The 14691-nt window shown below is 38.1% G+C and overlaps 1 protein-coding gene across 3 annotated transcripts in view; it reads right to left on the reverse strand.

The window, feature by feature from the left end:
• ERBIN (erbb2 interacting protein) overlaps positions 1 to 14691 on the reverse strand; it is a 116921-nt gene that overhangs the window by 29290 nt on the left and 72940 nt on the right. For all 3 annotated transcript variants that reach the window (XR_016277754.1, XM_089495035.1, XM_089495024.1), the window contains exons 11-18: positions 13786 to 13858; positions 13005 to 13134; positions 10098 to 10213; positions 7877 to 7946; positions 5398 to 5497; positions 3601 to 3722; positions 2165 to 2335; positions 24 to 203 (exon numbers count right to left, since the gene is read on the reverse strand). Coding sequence is in view for 2 of the 3 variants with exons in the window: in XM_089495035.1 (XP_089351161.1) it covers positions 24 to 203; positions 2165 to 2335; positions 3601 to 3722; positions 5398 to 5497; positions 7877 to 7946; positions 10098 to 10213; positions 13005 to 13134; positions 13786 to 13858 (962 nt within the window). In the remaining variant the exon portion in view is untranslated. The remainder of the gene's footprint in view (positions 1 to 23; positions 204 to 2164; positions 2336 to 3600; positions 3723 to 5397; positions 5498 to 7876; positions 7947 to 10097; positions 10214 to 13004; positions 13135 to 13785; positions 13859 to 14691) is intronic.

A 14691-nucleotide genomic window follows, 5' to 3' on the forward strand; every position in this document is an offset into this window, starting at 1 on the left:
ACACTACATATGGTATACAGTACCTCAAGAGTATCTTCATGATTAGCAATTGGTTTTGTGTTCTCTGATGTTTTAATCTGATTGCTCATCTGCATGTTTCCAGAACTGTTCTCAGCATCTGACTCTTTAGGCTTCTGCACACAATTTCCCATCATATTCTGCTCATTTTCCATTTTGTTCTTTGCTGGAGTAACTTCTGAAGTCTACGGCAGATTTAAAGTTAACATTGTCAGGAAAAAGCTTCCCAGTGGAAAAAAAAGCCTCATATATTTATTAACAATAATGTATAGGTGTGTATATATCAATGGCTGAGATACTTCATATCAGTAGGTGTGCAGCTGTGCAACAGATTCTACCTGCTGAAGTACTGGTGACTCCAGTCAGGTGGCAGCATTTATTGCTTATACTTCATAATGGGTTGGCTTAATTCCCAGTCTGAAATATTGGGTCAAAAATCAAAAGAATTATTTTCCAGAACTGCACCACCTAATTAAAAGTAGTTATACCTCAGTTAACAAAGAACATGTGTTCCTGGACACATCTTCTTTAATAGAAACTTTGGTACCTGAGGTAGAAATAACATGGCAAGAATAGTGATAAATGCCTATACAGTGGACCCTCCCCATACATGGGGGATCCTTTCCGGACACCACCACCACCCCCCCCCCATAAAGAGGAAAATGTGTATGCTCAATCCCATTTTAAAAAATGGATGCACACCCTTGTGTACAGTGGGGTGGGTGCACCATTGTTTTAAATGGGGCTTGTCTTCCGCCTACAGTTAAAGGCGCGTATGGCACGGGTGCACTGTACTACACACAAAAAAGAGCAGTTCAACATGAATGAAGCAAATGTTACATTCAAAACTAAGATTATGCACATGTGAAATGAAACAAGCAGGTCAGGTAAACCTTGTATGGAATAAAAACATTTTGAATCTTCTGGAGGCCACTTGAAAGCTTCTTACAAAATGCATCCTGGGATGATGTTTTTCTTTCAACAGCCTCCATTTTTCTTATGATTCCCATTTTGATGGCTTATAGATCTATGTTTTTTCAGTCAGGTGGTGAGGCAGGGTAATCTGCTTTCCACTTTTCTTTCTATTTTGCTCTCCACACATGCTCAGGAAATGATTCTGGAGGCAACTGTTTACCTTGCCTGTTGTATGTAAGTACACACACCTACAGTAGGGTCACCTAGAGTGAATCCCATTTGTCCTCCAGTCAAGCTTTATTGCATGTCCCCTTGCAGAGAATGAGCCTACTAACTAAACAGTGATGAATTTAATGTATATACTCAACTATAAGTCAACCTCATGTATAAATCAAGAGAAAGTTTAGGGACCAGAATTATAGATTTTGTTAAGACCCATGGATAAGTCAAGGATAAAACTTAGCAGCATGTAACAAAGAAGGGAAAGGATACCAAAGAACATACAAAATTCCAGCAGGCATAACTGTTTGTGCTCACCCCGGATGGATGAGATAGTAGAGGGGATTGATCCTTCTGTTAGGTGCTCTGAGGAAGGATTAAGCTCTCACTTTTCACCAGGGAATGGTTCCTTTTTTTTAGTTAAAAGTACAGTTCCTACAATGACCCGTGAATAAGTCGACCCAGGTTTTTTGTGTCAATTTTTGTCTAAAATTTCGAGACTTATACATGAGTATATACAGTACAGTATATTATTATTAATATTTTATTATTATTTTTATTTTTACAGTGTGCCCGCATCATGCAGCTTTCAGCTTGTAGCTAAAAACCGTGCGATGGAACAGGCAATGATGCATACGCCTGTGGTATGCACACTGTGCTACGGGCATAAGCCCCACTGTTTTCAATGGGGCTCGAACATACGCTTTATTTGCCTTACGCTGGGGTGTGTGTGTCCAGAACGGATCCTCCACATAAGGCAAGGATGCACTCAAGTTATTTATTAAACAGTGACCAATTTATATGACTTTCAATACTTTATTCTCAATTTAATTTAAGCTTTCCAGTGGCCTTCGCTAGGTGATTACTTTTTGAATACACCTAGCACAATTCTCCTTGTAATAATTTATGGAAATGCATAAAAATGAGATGATTCAAATTTTAGTATTTCACAAAAATTATGGCATCATATTACAAAACGTGGGTCGGATTCAAAGAGAATACTGACACTAACCTTTACACCAACATCCTTCACTGAAACCTGTTGACTTTCTTGCTTTGTCTCTTTGTTAGCGTCTTCTGGATTTTCTTCATCTTTCAGTCTGTGTACTATTGTTTGAACTGTTTTGACCATGTTCTTTAGCTCATCAGGATACGGGGTTGGATACCTCTTCAAATTACCTTCCTAAATAAAAGAAATTCATTTTCAAAAGTCACATTACAAAAAGTAATTCAGAAATTCATATGAGCATCAATGTGATCATCATCTGCAAAGGAAAAAAGAATAAACTGTACCCCTACTGAAGTGAATGGAGTATTGGAACACCTGCAAATTTTTATGCAACCCTGTCTTCAGGGAATTCATGTATTTCCCTGATTGCTGAACCTCTAGGTACAGGTCTTGTCAGGTCAAGACATGCTCAGCTTTCCAGATTACATAACATGCACCTGTATTTATAATTATCACATTTTGATAATCACAGCTCTGAATTTGCAGGACCTGAGCTGGGCTATTGATGAAAGGTCTCCTGGACAGCTCTTATTCATAGGATTGCTGTAACTGCCAGAATTCAAAGCCAACTTGTTGACAAACAACATTTTAATACCATCTTTTAAAATGAGGTAACTTAACATTAGTTTTCTGTGGGTTTTTCGGGCTATGTGGCCATGTTCTAGAAGAGTTTATTTCTGATGCTTTGCCAGCATCTGTGGCTGGCATCTTCAGAGAATGCTAGCATGGAAGCTAGTGGGGTATATATATACTGTGTGATCCTGGGCTGGGAGGAGTGATTTCCATGTTAATCTGTGTATTATTGTTGAATGGCAAGGCCTCAGAGTGGGAGGATATGCAAACAGGATTTGTGTCTGTTTAATTAGATATCCATTGTTTGCTGGGGAAAAACCCTGACTTTGGGTGGTTTTCATATGCATTTGCTGGGTCTTCATTTTAGTGTTTTTCAGGACTGGTAGCCAAACTTTGCTAACTTTAAGGTTTCTTCTTTCCTGTTGAGAACATGGCCACATATCCTGAAAAACCCACAAAAAACTATGGATGCCGGCCATGAAAGCCTTCAAATAAGTTAATATAACATTAATGTTATTTTCAGGCAGTCTCTTTACCACAAACTGACATGGCACTGATCTGTTTAATTTCAGGAGCTGGCTGCACCATGTGCCTTCCTGTGCTCAAAGACCACGAGAGCATACAAAGAGTATACAAACCAAAACCACTTCAAGTTTTCTAAGAGAATAGCCCTCAATAGTTTCACAAGTATCTTATGGTTCAAAACCTCAAAAAAAAACAAAAAACCAAGAACACACTAGTGGAAAAGAGCTATGAGGTAATACACCTTGGCAAGATCCTGTCCACAACAATTAGTAGCCCAAACATAAAGGGTGAAAAATAATAACGTGTTTAATAAATCATGATTAACTAAAGCAATTACATACTCTGGGTGGAGCCTCCCTTTCATCTTTATCTTCATCACATTCAAAAGCCACCTGTGCACGCTGTTTCCTCTGTTCCTCCCACAGTGAAGGATTGAAACTTTCATTATCAGATATGAACATAACTAAAGAAAAAAGGGGAAAGTATCTGAGTAAATAAAATAACTTGCATAATTTCTTATTCGTGTCTTTTATTTGAAAACAGACTGTATGTATTATGATTGAAATGTGGAGAATTTATAGTTTTTACAGGCTCATTTCTGACATTTACAAATTGCCAAGCCGGCACCCCTGTGCAAACTAGACCCATTTATTTGTTTATGCCATGCTAGCTTGGGAAGAGTAGCTGGAAAAAACCTGAATCATTTGCTAGTTGCAAATATCAAAACGTGAAGGAGTAAGTTCACCAAATTGTAGTCTGACCTTGCTCAAAAAGTCCAAGCTCAATATTACAACATTGGCAAACTTCTCAGCATCCAGGCATAGCAGGCCTCCCCACAACTGGAACTAAAAGGGCTATACCATGCCTCCATGCCCCAAAACACTTAAGAGTAATCACATTAGGAATCCATTTGCAAATCTCTCTCTCTCTCTCTGGGAAGATTTCAGAATAAAGCACCTAGGTCAGGAAAGAGCAACTGTAGAAGGCTAAGAGGCTGCATTAGTTTTCTGGGAGAGCTTGAAGGGCCCCCCACGCACACATCACATCCACCTCTAGAAAAATCAGTAAGATTTTTTTGCCCTCACATATCTTCTAGGTTAGGGTCAGATATTTGCCCTCAAATATTTTCTACGTCTACTATTTCAACTACATTTTGAGGACTTCCTGGCCTATGTTAGGTGTGTAAAAGGCTTTTTAAAAAAGAGGAAATGAGCAAAAGCCATTTTCTATTTAGTTCCTATTTCAGAAAAGGCTCCTCTAGGACCGAAATTATTTTTGTTTGGGGGGGGGGGGCTCAAAATGTGATGGAAATGCCCACACAGCCCCTAGAAAACATTTTGGGATCCCTGACCTAGGTACTATATTGCTCAATAATTTCTATGAAGAGAGATCAGAGAATTTGTACCTGTTGGTCCTTTCAGATCTATGTATGATCATCAATATCAAAGATTATGATTGAGTAACACATCTCTGGACTCTTTCAAATGTTAATAGAAATGCTCATATAGCTCCATTTTGGGAAAGGTTACAGGAAGTGACTGTAATAGGCAGTTACTTATTATCTTGCATTAATTTTTCTATGTTGCACTGTCAGGTACATCTTGTTTTTCCCCGGTATTTATCTGTATGGGGGGCATTTGCTAAGATTGCATAGAAGCACTGTAGTGAGTTGATTCTAGTTTTAATCTCATGTGTTGCTGTTTCTTTACACATTCAGTGTGTGACCACAGCAGGAGGCTAGATAACAAGGCCAGGAACACTACTATAGGAAAATAAGCATTATGTGCAAGATGTAATACCATATATTTTAGCTTCAACTCTGCAACTTGCCCAAACGCAATGATCATTCGGCAACATTATAAAGAACACCTGTTATGCTCAGTATTCTGGAAAGCGTTAATTTATACAATAAAAATATTAATTTATATTAATATTAATATTTTATTGCATTTGCTTTAATACAACCATTTCATGATTTAAAATTTATTTAAAAATAAATAAATAAAAATAAAAACTATTTCAGTGTATTATGCTTACCACTTCTGGGGTTAGGTAAACTGAACAAATTTAAGCAAATATTCCTGATCTGTCAACATGCAAGATATTTAACATTTAAACAAATAAATACAATTCCATACCATCTTCAGATCTTGGTTGTTGAGGGAACATATAATTAGTAAGTACTGTTTTCTGTGTTTCTGGTTCAACTTCTTTTTGAAGGGGAATGAGTGGTTTAGACTAAAAATGAAAAAACAAAACACAAATTAAAAATGCACATACAGAATACATTAATTGAAAATAAGAATGAAATCCCTGTTCCTTTCTGATAAGAATATACATATTCTTGGTATAGGTAAAGGTAGTCCCTTGACTTGAATGTCTACTTGTAATCAACTACAGGGGGTGGTGCTCATCTCCGTTAGTAAGCCAAAGAGATAGCATTGTCTAAGGATTACTCTGGTGGTCATGTGGCCAGCATGACTGCACTGAATGCTATTACTTTCCCACTGAAGTGGTACCTATTTATCTATTTGCATTTGCATGGTTTCGAACTGCTAGGTTGGCAGAAGTTGGGACTAGTGACAGGAGCTCACCCCATCATGTAGCACTTGGGCCTCGAACTGCCAACCTTCTGATCTTTCACTCATCAAAACTGGTGTCTGAACCATTGCACCCCTATATACTGTATTTCTGGCTGAGAAACATTTTATTGTTTCATTATAAAAAGATATAAAGGAATCCTGCAGCACCTTTGAAACTGACAAAAATAAATTCGTAGCACAAGATTTTGTGGGCTCAAGACCACTTCATCAGATGCATGGAGTTTAGTCTCTAAACAGACAGACATACTGATGAGCAGAAAAGAACATGAATTGTAACAAATACAAAACATGTGAGTATACTAATGGCATAACAAGTTCTGACTACTTTTGTTCTTAAGTTCAGAAACAAGACAAATTCTAACACAGCTATGTCTCTGCATTGTTTCATATTCATGTATCAATCTTTCTAAGCGTTTTTATCAGCTGAGTCCCATGGGTTATCTCCAGTTAAGATAACAGGAACAGCTTATTTCAGCATAATGAAGAAATGTCAAATTCCCCTCTTCATTCATGCAGAGCAGATTTAAGGGACATGGAGCTGTAGAGGTAAGATAAACTCCACTGTGCAAATGGCTACCAGCCCATATGACAGGTCTCACCCAATATTCTTAAATAATGTTTTCCTTCTATAGAAGCTTGCAACAGAGGACTGTGTCTAGCCATCTGATATAAATTTAGCTAGTAAAAAATAAATATGAAAAGAAGTTTCAAACTGACTGGCATAGGGGGCATGATCACCAAACAAGAAAGCATGGCATGTGTGTGTATGTATCATCTTTAAACTGCCTGTTTACTTATGGTGACCCTATACATTTCAAAGGGTTTTCTTAGGCAAGGAATATTCAGAGGTGGTTCTGCCAGCTCCTTCCTCTGAAATATAGCCTACAGCACCTGGAATTCATGGGCGGCCTCCCAGACATGCCACACCCAAAATATCATTTGTTGCATCTCCTTTAGCACTTCCTGCAGCTTCAAAATGTATGCTGTGGAAATAATCAAATGTAATACTTGTCTCCAACTACTTGTCTCCAACCATCAGAAGTGTGAGTATACAAAGCAAGACCTGCCTGCATACATGTTTTGTATTTTCTCTCCCCCCCCCCCAGTCCTCCCCATACTCATTTGTTTGATCTTACACCATGAAATTTGTGTGGCAAATTATATACAGTGCGCCCGTGTCATATGCGGGTGCGCCTTACGCGGCTTGAGCATACGCGCTCAAGCCGTGGGGTGCGCGCGGGGCGGAAGGGGTGGCGCGTCCCATTCAATTGAATGGGTGCGCATGCCAGTTGCGTCCTGTGCCCCGCCACGCCACCGCACCGCCGTGCACGAGCCCCATGGTTTACAATGGGGCTTGAGCATAGGCGGAATTCGCCTTACGCGGAGGGATCCAGAACGGATCCCCGTGTAAGGCGAGGGCCCACTGTAATAATAAAAGAGGTGAAATGCTGCTAGCTATCTTATGAATAGATTTCCTTTATATATAAAGACTTCCATTTTTACCACCGTTAGTGGCAAAGGAATGAGTACAATACATTAACTATCCTTAGCCTTTGCAAGGCTTTGCATTATGGCTACCAAGATCATCATATTTTCTACCCAGACATGAGTACATTTAATGACACAGAACTTCTGCAAACATTATTAGGAAATACAATACATAAATAAATAAATAATAAAATTTTTATTTATATACCGCCCTTCCATCAGATCAGGGCGGTTTACAACAATTAAAAGTCTGTGGATACTCCAAATTAGGGTTGATAGCCCTTCACAGAATATTAACAGTACTCTCTTCAGCACATAAAATGCTATCTGTTCTCTCTTGGATCACCAGATGTACAGAGAATGCATTCAATTTAATGGGCATATGGGAAAACACCCAATTCAGAAGCCAGTATTACATTTGATTATGACATGATTTTAAAATATAACTGCTTTTAAAACTGATACTTTCAAATATGCTCTGTTCTGAAAAGATTGTAAAAATTCTAATCACATTAAAAATGCTTACCTGATTATCTGATAGCCACATGGCAGTCAGCTGCTGCAGCTTTGTAAAGCTATATGGCAAATACTTCAATCTGTGGGGGAAAAGTAAGGCAAGAGTTGACTTCAAAACGAATGACTAGTCAGATACAGAGGTTTTCTTTCTGGCAACATAATAATAATCAGAGAGCAGTAAACTTTTCTACATACTCAGGAATTTTAAGAACTGAAGCCCTGTTTACCTTAACAATGGTTTGTTTGTTTGTTTGTTTGTTAACTGCCCTCTTTTTTTCCAGTTTCTTAGACTAAGCTTTGATGGAATAATCCTGTGAACATTTAACTGGAATTACAGTCAGCCCTCCACATTCACTGGTTCAATATTTGTGGATTCAGTTATTTGTGAGTTTGCCACCACCTGGCCACAGCCCCCCCTGAAGCTAGAGGTCACCACATGTATATTCAGTCTTTAGTCCTCAGTAGAGGGTTGATGGTAGAGGTAATGATGGCTGGCGCTTCCCCTTCCCAAAGACTGAGTGTGTTCTGTGCACATTCATATAACAGACTTCAACACCAAACAGGGTTGGTGGCAACAAGGACGATCGCTGGTGTTCCTCCCTCCCAATGTCCAAGGCTCTTCTGTGCACATTCACACAGCAGCCTCCAGTTTTAGGACAGTGTTGGTGGTGGCAAATGTATTAGCAGTTTTTACACTTTTGTGGAAGTCATACACCCCTAACCTCCCCCCCCCCCCCCATGAATGTGGAAGGCCAACTGCATTTATAATTCAGTTTCATTTTTAAAATTTCACTGCAGAAGAAAACTGTAACACTAAGTCAAAGTAAGATTAACTTCTTTAGCTATCAAACACTAGGCACAAAATACACTCTGTGGGTTGTGGAGTACTTTTTGACCCCAGTCAAAATTCCAACCAACTACAGGTTAGGATCAGGGTCTAAGATATACTTCATCCTCCACTCACAAGACAAGAAGGGGACAAAATAATGATACCCACAGCATGCTTCTTTTGCTGATCAGTATCTTAATTCACTGCAAAATGGTATGGGATTTTACAAAAATTGTTTAGTAATAACACATTACATTAGCTGGGATAAAAAATGCCTCAATAGCAAAAAGCAAATATTGCTGAAATATTTTTTTACCCCAACAACTGTTACAATTTTTCAGGTGACAATGCTGAAGAATACCTACACTGTAGGTAGAAGTCTGTTACAGCTGAGAAGATCTGAAAAGTAACTTTATGTGTGTCCTATGTAGTTTTTATTTTAATTCTTCTTCTTTTAGCAATAGCTGGGCCAAACTGTTTTCGAAATTTTCCCCAGTTTCAAAAGCAGTTTGCCATGCAGCATAGGAACTGATTATTAAACCCCTTAGACACACAAAACTAGTTACAAGGTTTTTTGGACCTTATCCTATAGCTGTTATTGAAGCATACAAGAGCACGTGTGCACACGCGCGCGCGCGCACACACACACACACACAACCCCTCGGGTATTTCAGTATATCTTTATATAATCACTCATAACTCCTTTTTCCAATATGAGTATGCCTTATGTTGCCTAATTTAAGTATATTTATTAGAAAGGATAAAAATGTCACCTATTGCAAACAAAAGCCATATGCATGCAGCAACCCATGGAATAACCACACAATCTACTCAGTAGCTTTCTCTCTTTAGATAGATGTGTCATATAACCAGTGCCAGCATAGCAAATAGCTTAAAATGTTTCAAACAAAATACTCAGCACCATATTCTATAGGGGACTGAAACTAGTCACACACTAATCATGCTGTAAGGTGGGGGGGGAGATATTTCTGTAGCCAACACTTCCCCTCTTCTGCCAACACAACTACAGCTTCTGTTAACCTCAAACTCATATGCAACCCAAACATTAGATTCCTCTTGGCTCATTCCTATACAAACAACTGTCTCTCTTCTGTGCTTAAATTCTTCTCCTCTCAAATTCTGTCCATGCTCATCAGTCACGGTAGCTGAATCTACGTAAACACTGACTTCCTTCTCCACAAGAAGGAAGTACCAAATTAAGAGCCTGTGGGAAAAAACACACATATATTTACTTATCCCACTCTCATCCAACCCCACCATTTTATCCATATAATAGCTTTGAGCCTAAAATTGAGCTGAGAGACTATGACCAGCCTAAAATCACTCAGTGCAGCTTCCCTATCCATAATGGCCCAAATACAAAAGAAAGCAAGTCACAAACCTATTGTCACTTAGATTGATGACTTTCAATTTCTGCATATCACCCATTTCTTCTGGGAGGAACTCCAGCTTATTAGAATGTAAAAACAAAACAGTGACATGTTTCCAGTTTCCAATCTGAAAAATAAATAAGCATATATTTTAGTAGCTCGGAGCACTAACTATTCAATATTTCTGATCATGAATCTACAGTTTTGAAAAATGTGAAAACACACAATACAGATATTTAAAGATAAAGTTATCTTTGTCTCACCAGGATTCACCTTATTCTGGTCATGAAATGAAGGAGACATGAAAGGTGATGGTATGAGTGGGGAAAGTGAAAACAGACTTTCACTCCCAATATAATTGGAGGATGGAGATATTCTGCTTCACAGGGAAAATACAGTGGGCCCATCCCTTATGGGGGAGGTCCACGTATGCTTGTACCCCATTGAAAACAATGGGGTACATGTTCAAGGCACACGTGCCATGTTTTATTGACTTGTGGCTTCAGTGTTTCTAATCTATAGGCCATTGCTTTGTTTTCCACATTTGCTGACAGATTTTAGTCAGAATTAGGATGGATTCTTCCTCTATAGGCTCAAGCAGCTCTTCTGGTATGCCAGCTTTACTTGGTGATTTGTTTCTCCTAAGTGCTCTGAATACATCTTTCACTTTAATTTTTTTTAAATAAGGAGTTTGCCTTCATATGGGTCTTTGAATATATCTGCCATCTTTTTATCTCTTTTATATAGTTCTTCTGCATATTGAAGTGGTCAATAATTTAATTATAGTTTTCTTTTTTAAAAAGTTTAAAGCCTAAAACAGGGATATTTGGGAGGGCAATTTGGGAGCTAAAAAACCCAAGAGTGTCTGGAGTGAGCTTTGAAAGACTCTCTGAGGACCTTTGACTAGGCTACATTTTCTTATTTTTGTTTATCCTTGTATTAAAATCAAATTTGTATGCTAGATGCAGGAGGCAGAGCCACAGACTTATACATTCACTCTGTAGCCCCAGAACCCTAAAAATCTGCTGTGGCAGGTTAAAGACCAAGTCTGTAGTCAGAAATGTTCATTTTTATGTGGTCTAGTTCTAAAGATGTGACCTTAAGCAAAAGGTAGGTGAAAAATAATATTTGTAGATATATTATTAAATCACTCCACACACTCCACCAGGAAATAAATATAAATACAAATGACAGCAGAGCAAGCACAGTCTTGTGTGATCAGTGGTGTGATCAACAGTCAGTTCTCTTCTGTTCTGGGAGGAGAAATTAAATGGGCCCCATTGTGGATACAGACATGTGGCAGACTCTCTGAACAGCATGGAAAATGATGCTGTGGAACTTCTGGGAAACATGGGGTGTAGCCATATCCTCCCCCATTTCCCTGGGTGTAGAAGTAAAGGAGTTTGACACCACTAACTGCCATGACTGTATCCCACAGATTCCTGGAATGTTAGTATTACTTCAGAGCTTTCTGACAGACCAGGCTCAATACCTCACCACACTACAAATCCCAAGATTCTTTAGAACAGAGTCGTGTGGTTAAAATGGTGTCAAACTGCTTTAATTCTGCACTCAAAGAAATGGAGGATGGTGTTCGATGTTCTCTCTCTATAAAAGAATTTCCACTGGGTTCCCAGTTCCTTTGTGACTGAAAGGAGCCCTTTTCAGAGCTAAGTCAGGAAATATTATACCTACCTATAGCTGCTTGTAGACTCAATTTTATATTGATTCATAAATCCATAGTTTAAAAAAAGACACCGAAAGACTATTTATTTTAAAAAGTGAACTTGAAGATGCTTCAGAATCACAATCCAGGTCCAGTTAGAAGTCCCACTGAGATTTAATCCCACATAACTGGATATTGAAATATATGGTTAGCATTTACAATTAAAGGTAAAGGTATTCCCTGTTGACAAGGTTGTCAAGTCGTGTCTGATCACAGGGGGTGGTGCTCATCTCCGTTACTAAGTCGAAGAGCCAGTGCTGTCAGAGACTACTCTGTGATCATGTGGCCAGCATGTTTGCACAGAATGCTGTTTACCTTCCCACCAAAGTGGTACTTATTTATCTACTTGCATTTCAATGCTTTCAAACTGCTAGGCATGGCAGAAGTTGGGACTAGTGACATGACTAGTGCTCACCCCATCATGCAGCACCTGGGCCTCGAACTGCCAACCTGCTGATCTTGCAATCAACAGAGTCAGTGTCTTAACCACTTGAGCCACTGCATCCTGCATTTACAGTTAGCACTGATAAAATCAAGTGATCTAACTAGCCTTCAAATCAATACAACTGAAAAAGTATAAAGAAGAATCCCAGTGCCACATAGCCAAAATAAGGAGGGGCCTGCCTGTATAGATCTCACTCCATACCATCCCAGCTCAGAACACCAGCATCTTGACAATGTAGGCCTATGAATACCAACATCCTGACCTATGCATAACATCATTAAAAAAATCTCCTATATGATAAAGAAGCCAGTGGAACTTCAAAATCATACATTTTGTGCATTTTGGTAGTCCCAACAAAGGTATCACTCTTTTGTGGATTTTGGACATACTTGATCATAAGAATTGCTGTACTAGATCAGATCAAGCGCTACTTAGTTCAGCCTTCTGTTCACAGAATGGTCAACACAATAAATGAAAAACAGGACACAAGAACAAGAGCTCTTTCTCATTCATGGGTCCAAGCAACTGGTGCTCTTATTTTTCAGCAGCCTGTGTTGTAGTGTGTATTCTGGCTGATTGAAACAGAAGACTGACTTCTGCCTCAAAGGTCTACATCTTATGGATGACTGTGAGCTTACTTCAGGAGTATTTTTTTTTTCAACTCAGCCTCCGTTATGAGATTTCAAATGTTGGCTTCCAATCATATGAAATGAGGAGAGAAAACAAGATTCATGAGTGAAAGCATACCTCTGGTGGCAACTGTGTTAAGAAGTTATGATCCGCAGCAAAAGTCCTTATATTGGAGAGCTGCCCAATAGATGAAGGCAAAGCTTCAATCTCATTGAAACTACAGTCCAATTCTTCAACTGATGTTAACCTGAAAAAGTTGAAAAAGATACAAAATCTTATTTTATTTAAATCATTTAAAAGTCAACTATCAATAATGCAAATGTAATCAACCTATATGTAATCTAAATGCAATGTAAACATTAAGCTGTGAATTATGAATAACCTTCTAGCTCATATTCACTTCTAGACCAAACTTCATTATCTGAGCTTCTGCGGCACATCCAGAATCCTTTTATCCCAATAGATATACTGGAATATGACTAACAAATAATAGCTGGAATCTTGTTGCGACACTATGCTATTATAAAATAGGGATACAAGTACCTGCACCTCTCAAAGATTGTGGAACTGGATTCAAAGTGCAGTTCAACACTTCACAAGCACAAACATCTCATTTTTGACTTGGTGGATGGGGAGCAAATAACTGCACAAGGCCATGGCTGCCACAATACAATTTGTTATGCAACTGTGGAGTCCAGCATAATTATATTAGTGTATATTTATGCTAAATGTATAGGACTGTGGCCAAAAATACTTTGAGCACAGTTCTATATAGTTTTAGCATAGCATAAAAGTATCTGGTACTGGTTGTGTCTGTATGAACCTTCAAGTCGTCTGTTGGATTATGATGACCCCACGGATTTCATAGTTTTTTGTTTATTAATTAAGAAACACCTACCCTCCTATGGAATCTGGCAAATACATGAGCTGATTTTCATCAATTTTAAGAATTGCTAATTTCTTTAGACAACCTGTTATAAAAGAAACACATTATTAAATACCTGTAGTATTTCAATGAAAACAGACACTAAATCTAATGGTAGTCCTACCTCAAAATATAATTGAAGTTAATTTCAATAGAATTGAAAATTAACCCAGAGAATTGGAAAAAATACTAGCACAAGGAGAAAAACATATGATAATGAGAATCTATAAGCTGCTTTTAGATATAGAGTTAAAAGAAGAAACAATCAAGGAAAATATGATAAAGTGGATGCAAAACATAGGACAACAAATTCCATTAAAAAGTGGGGAAGATGCCTGGAAACACAATCTAAAATTCACCAAATGCGAAAACATCAAAGAAAATTATTATAAGCTGTTTTATAGATGGTACATCACACCATGGAGACTTGCAAAGATTCAGAATAAGAGCAAGAACAACCGTTAGAAATGCGAAGAACCCTGTATCATATGTGGTGGCATTGCAAAAAAGCCGGAAAAATTTGGAAAGAAATTCATAAAAATATATCAGACACATGACAAAAGAAATTCAAGATGAGCACAGAATTATTTTTATTAAATATAATAGACGAATTAAAAGACAAATTCAATTATGAGCAAAAAAACGTTTCATTATATATGATAATGGCAGCATGCATAATTTATACATAATATTAGGGGGGGAGGATGTCCCCTCAATTGAAGATTGGAAAATAAAAATAAATGATTTAGCAATAATGGACAAACTGATGATGCTCATCAATGGGACAACAACGCAACAATATAAAAAGAAATGGGGAAAAAAATATATTTTGGAGTTCCAATGATTTAACAAAACGATTATTAGTGTAAAAAGGAATGT

This window comes from Sceloporus occidentalis, unplaced genomic scaffold, assembly GCF_023333645.1.
Source record: "Sceloporus occidentalis isolate IW3139 unplaced genomic scaffold, rSceOcc1.0.p SCAF_1, whole genome shotgun sequence".
NCBI classification, from domain to species: Eukaryota; Metazoa; Chordata; class Lepidosauria; order Squamata; family Phrynosomatidae; genus Sceloporus; species Sceloporus occidentalis.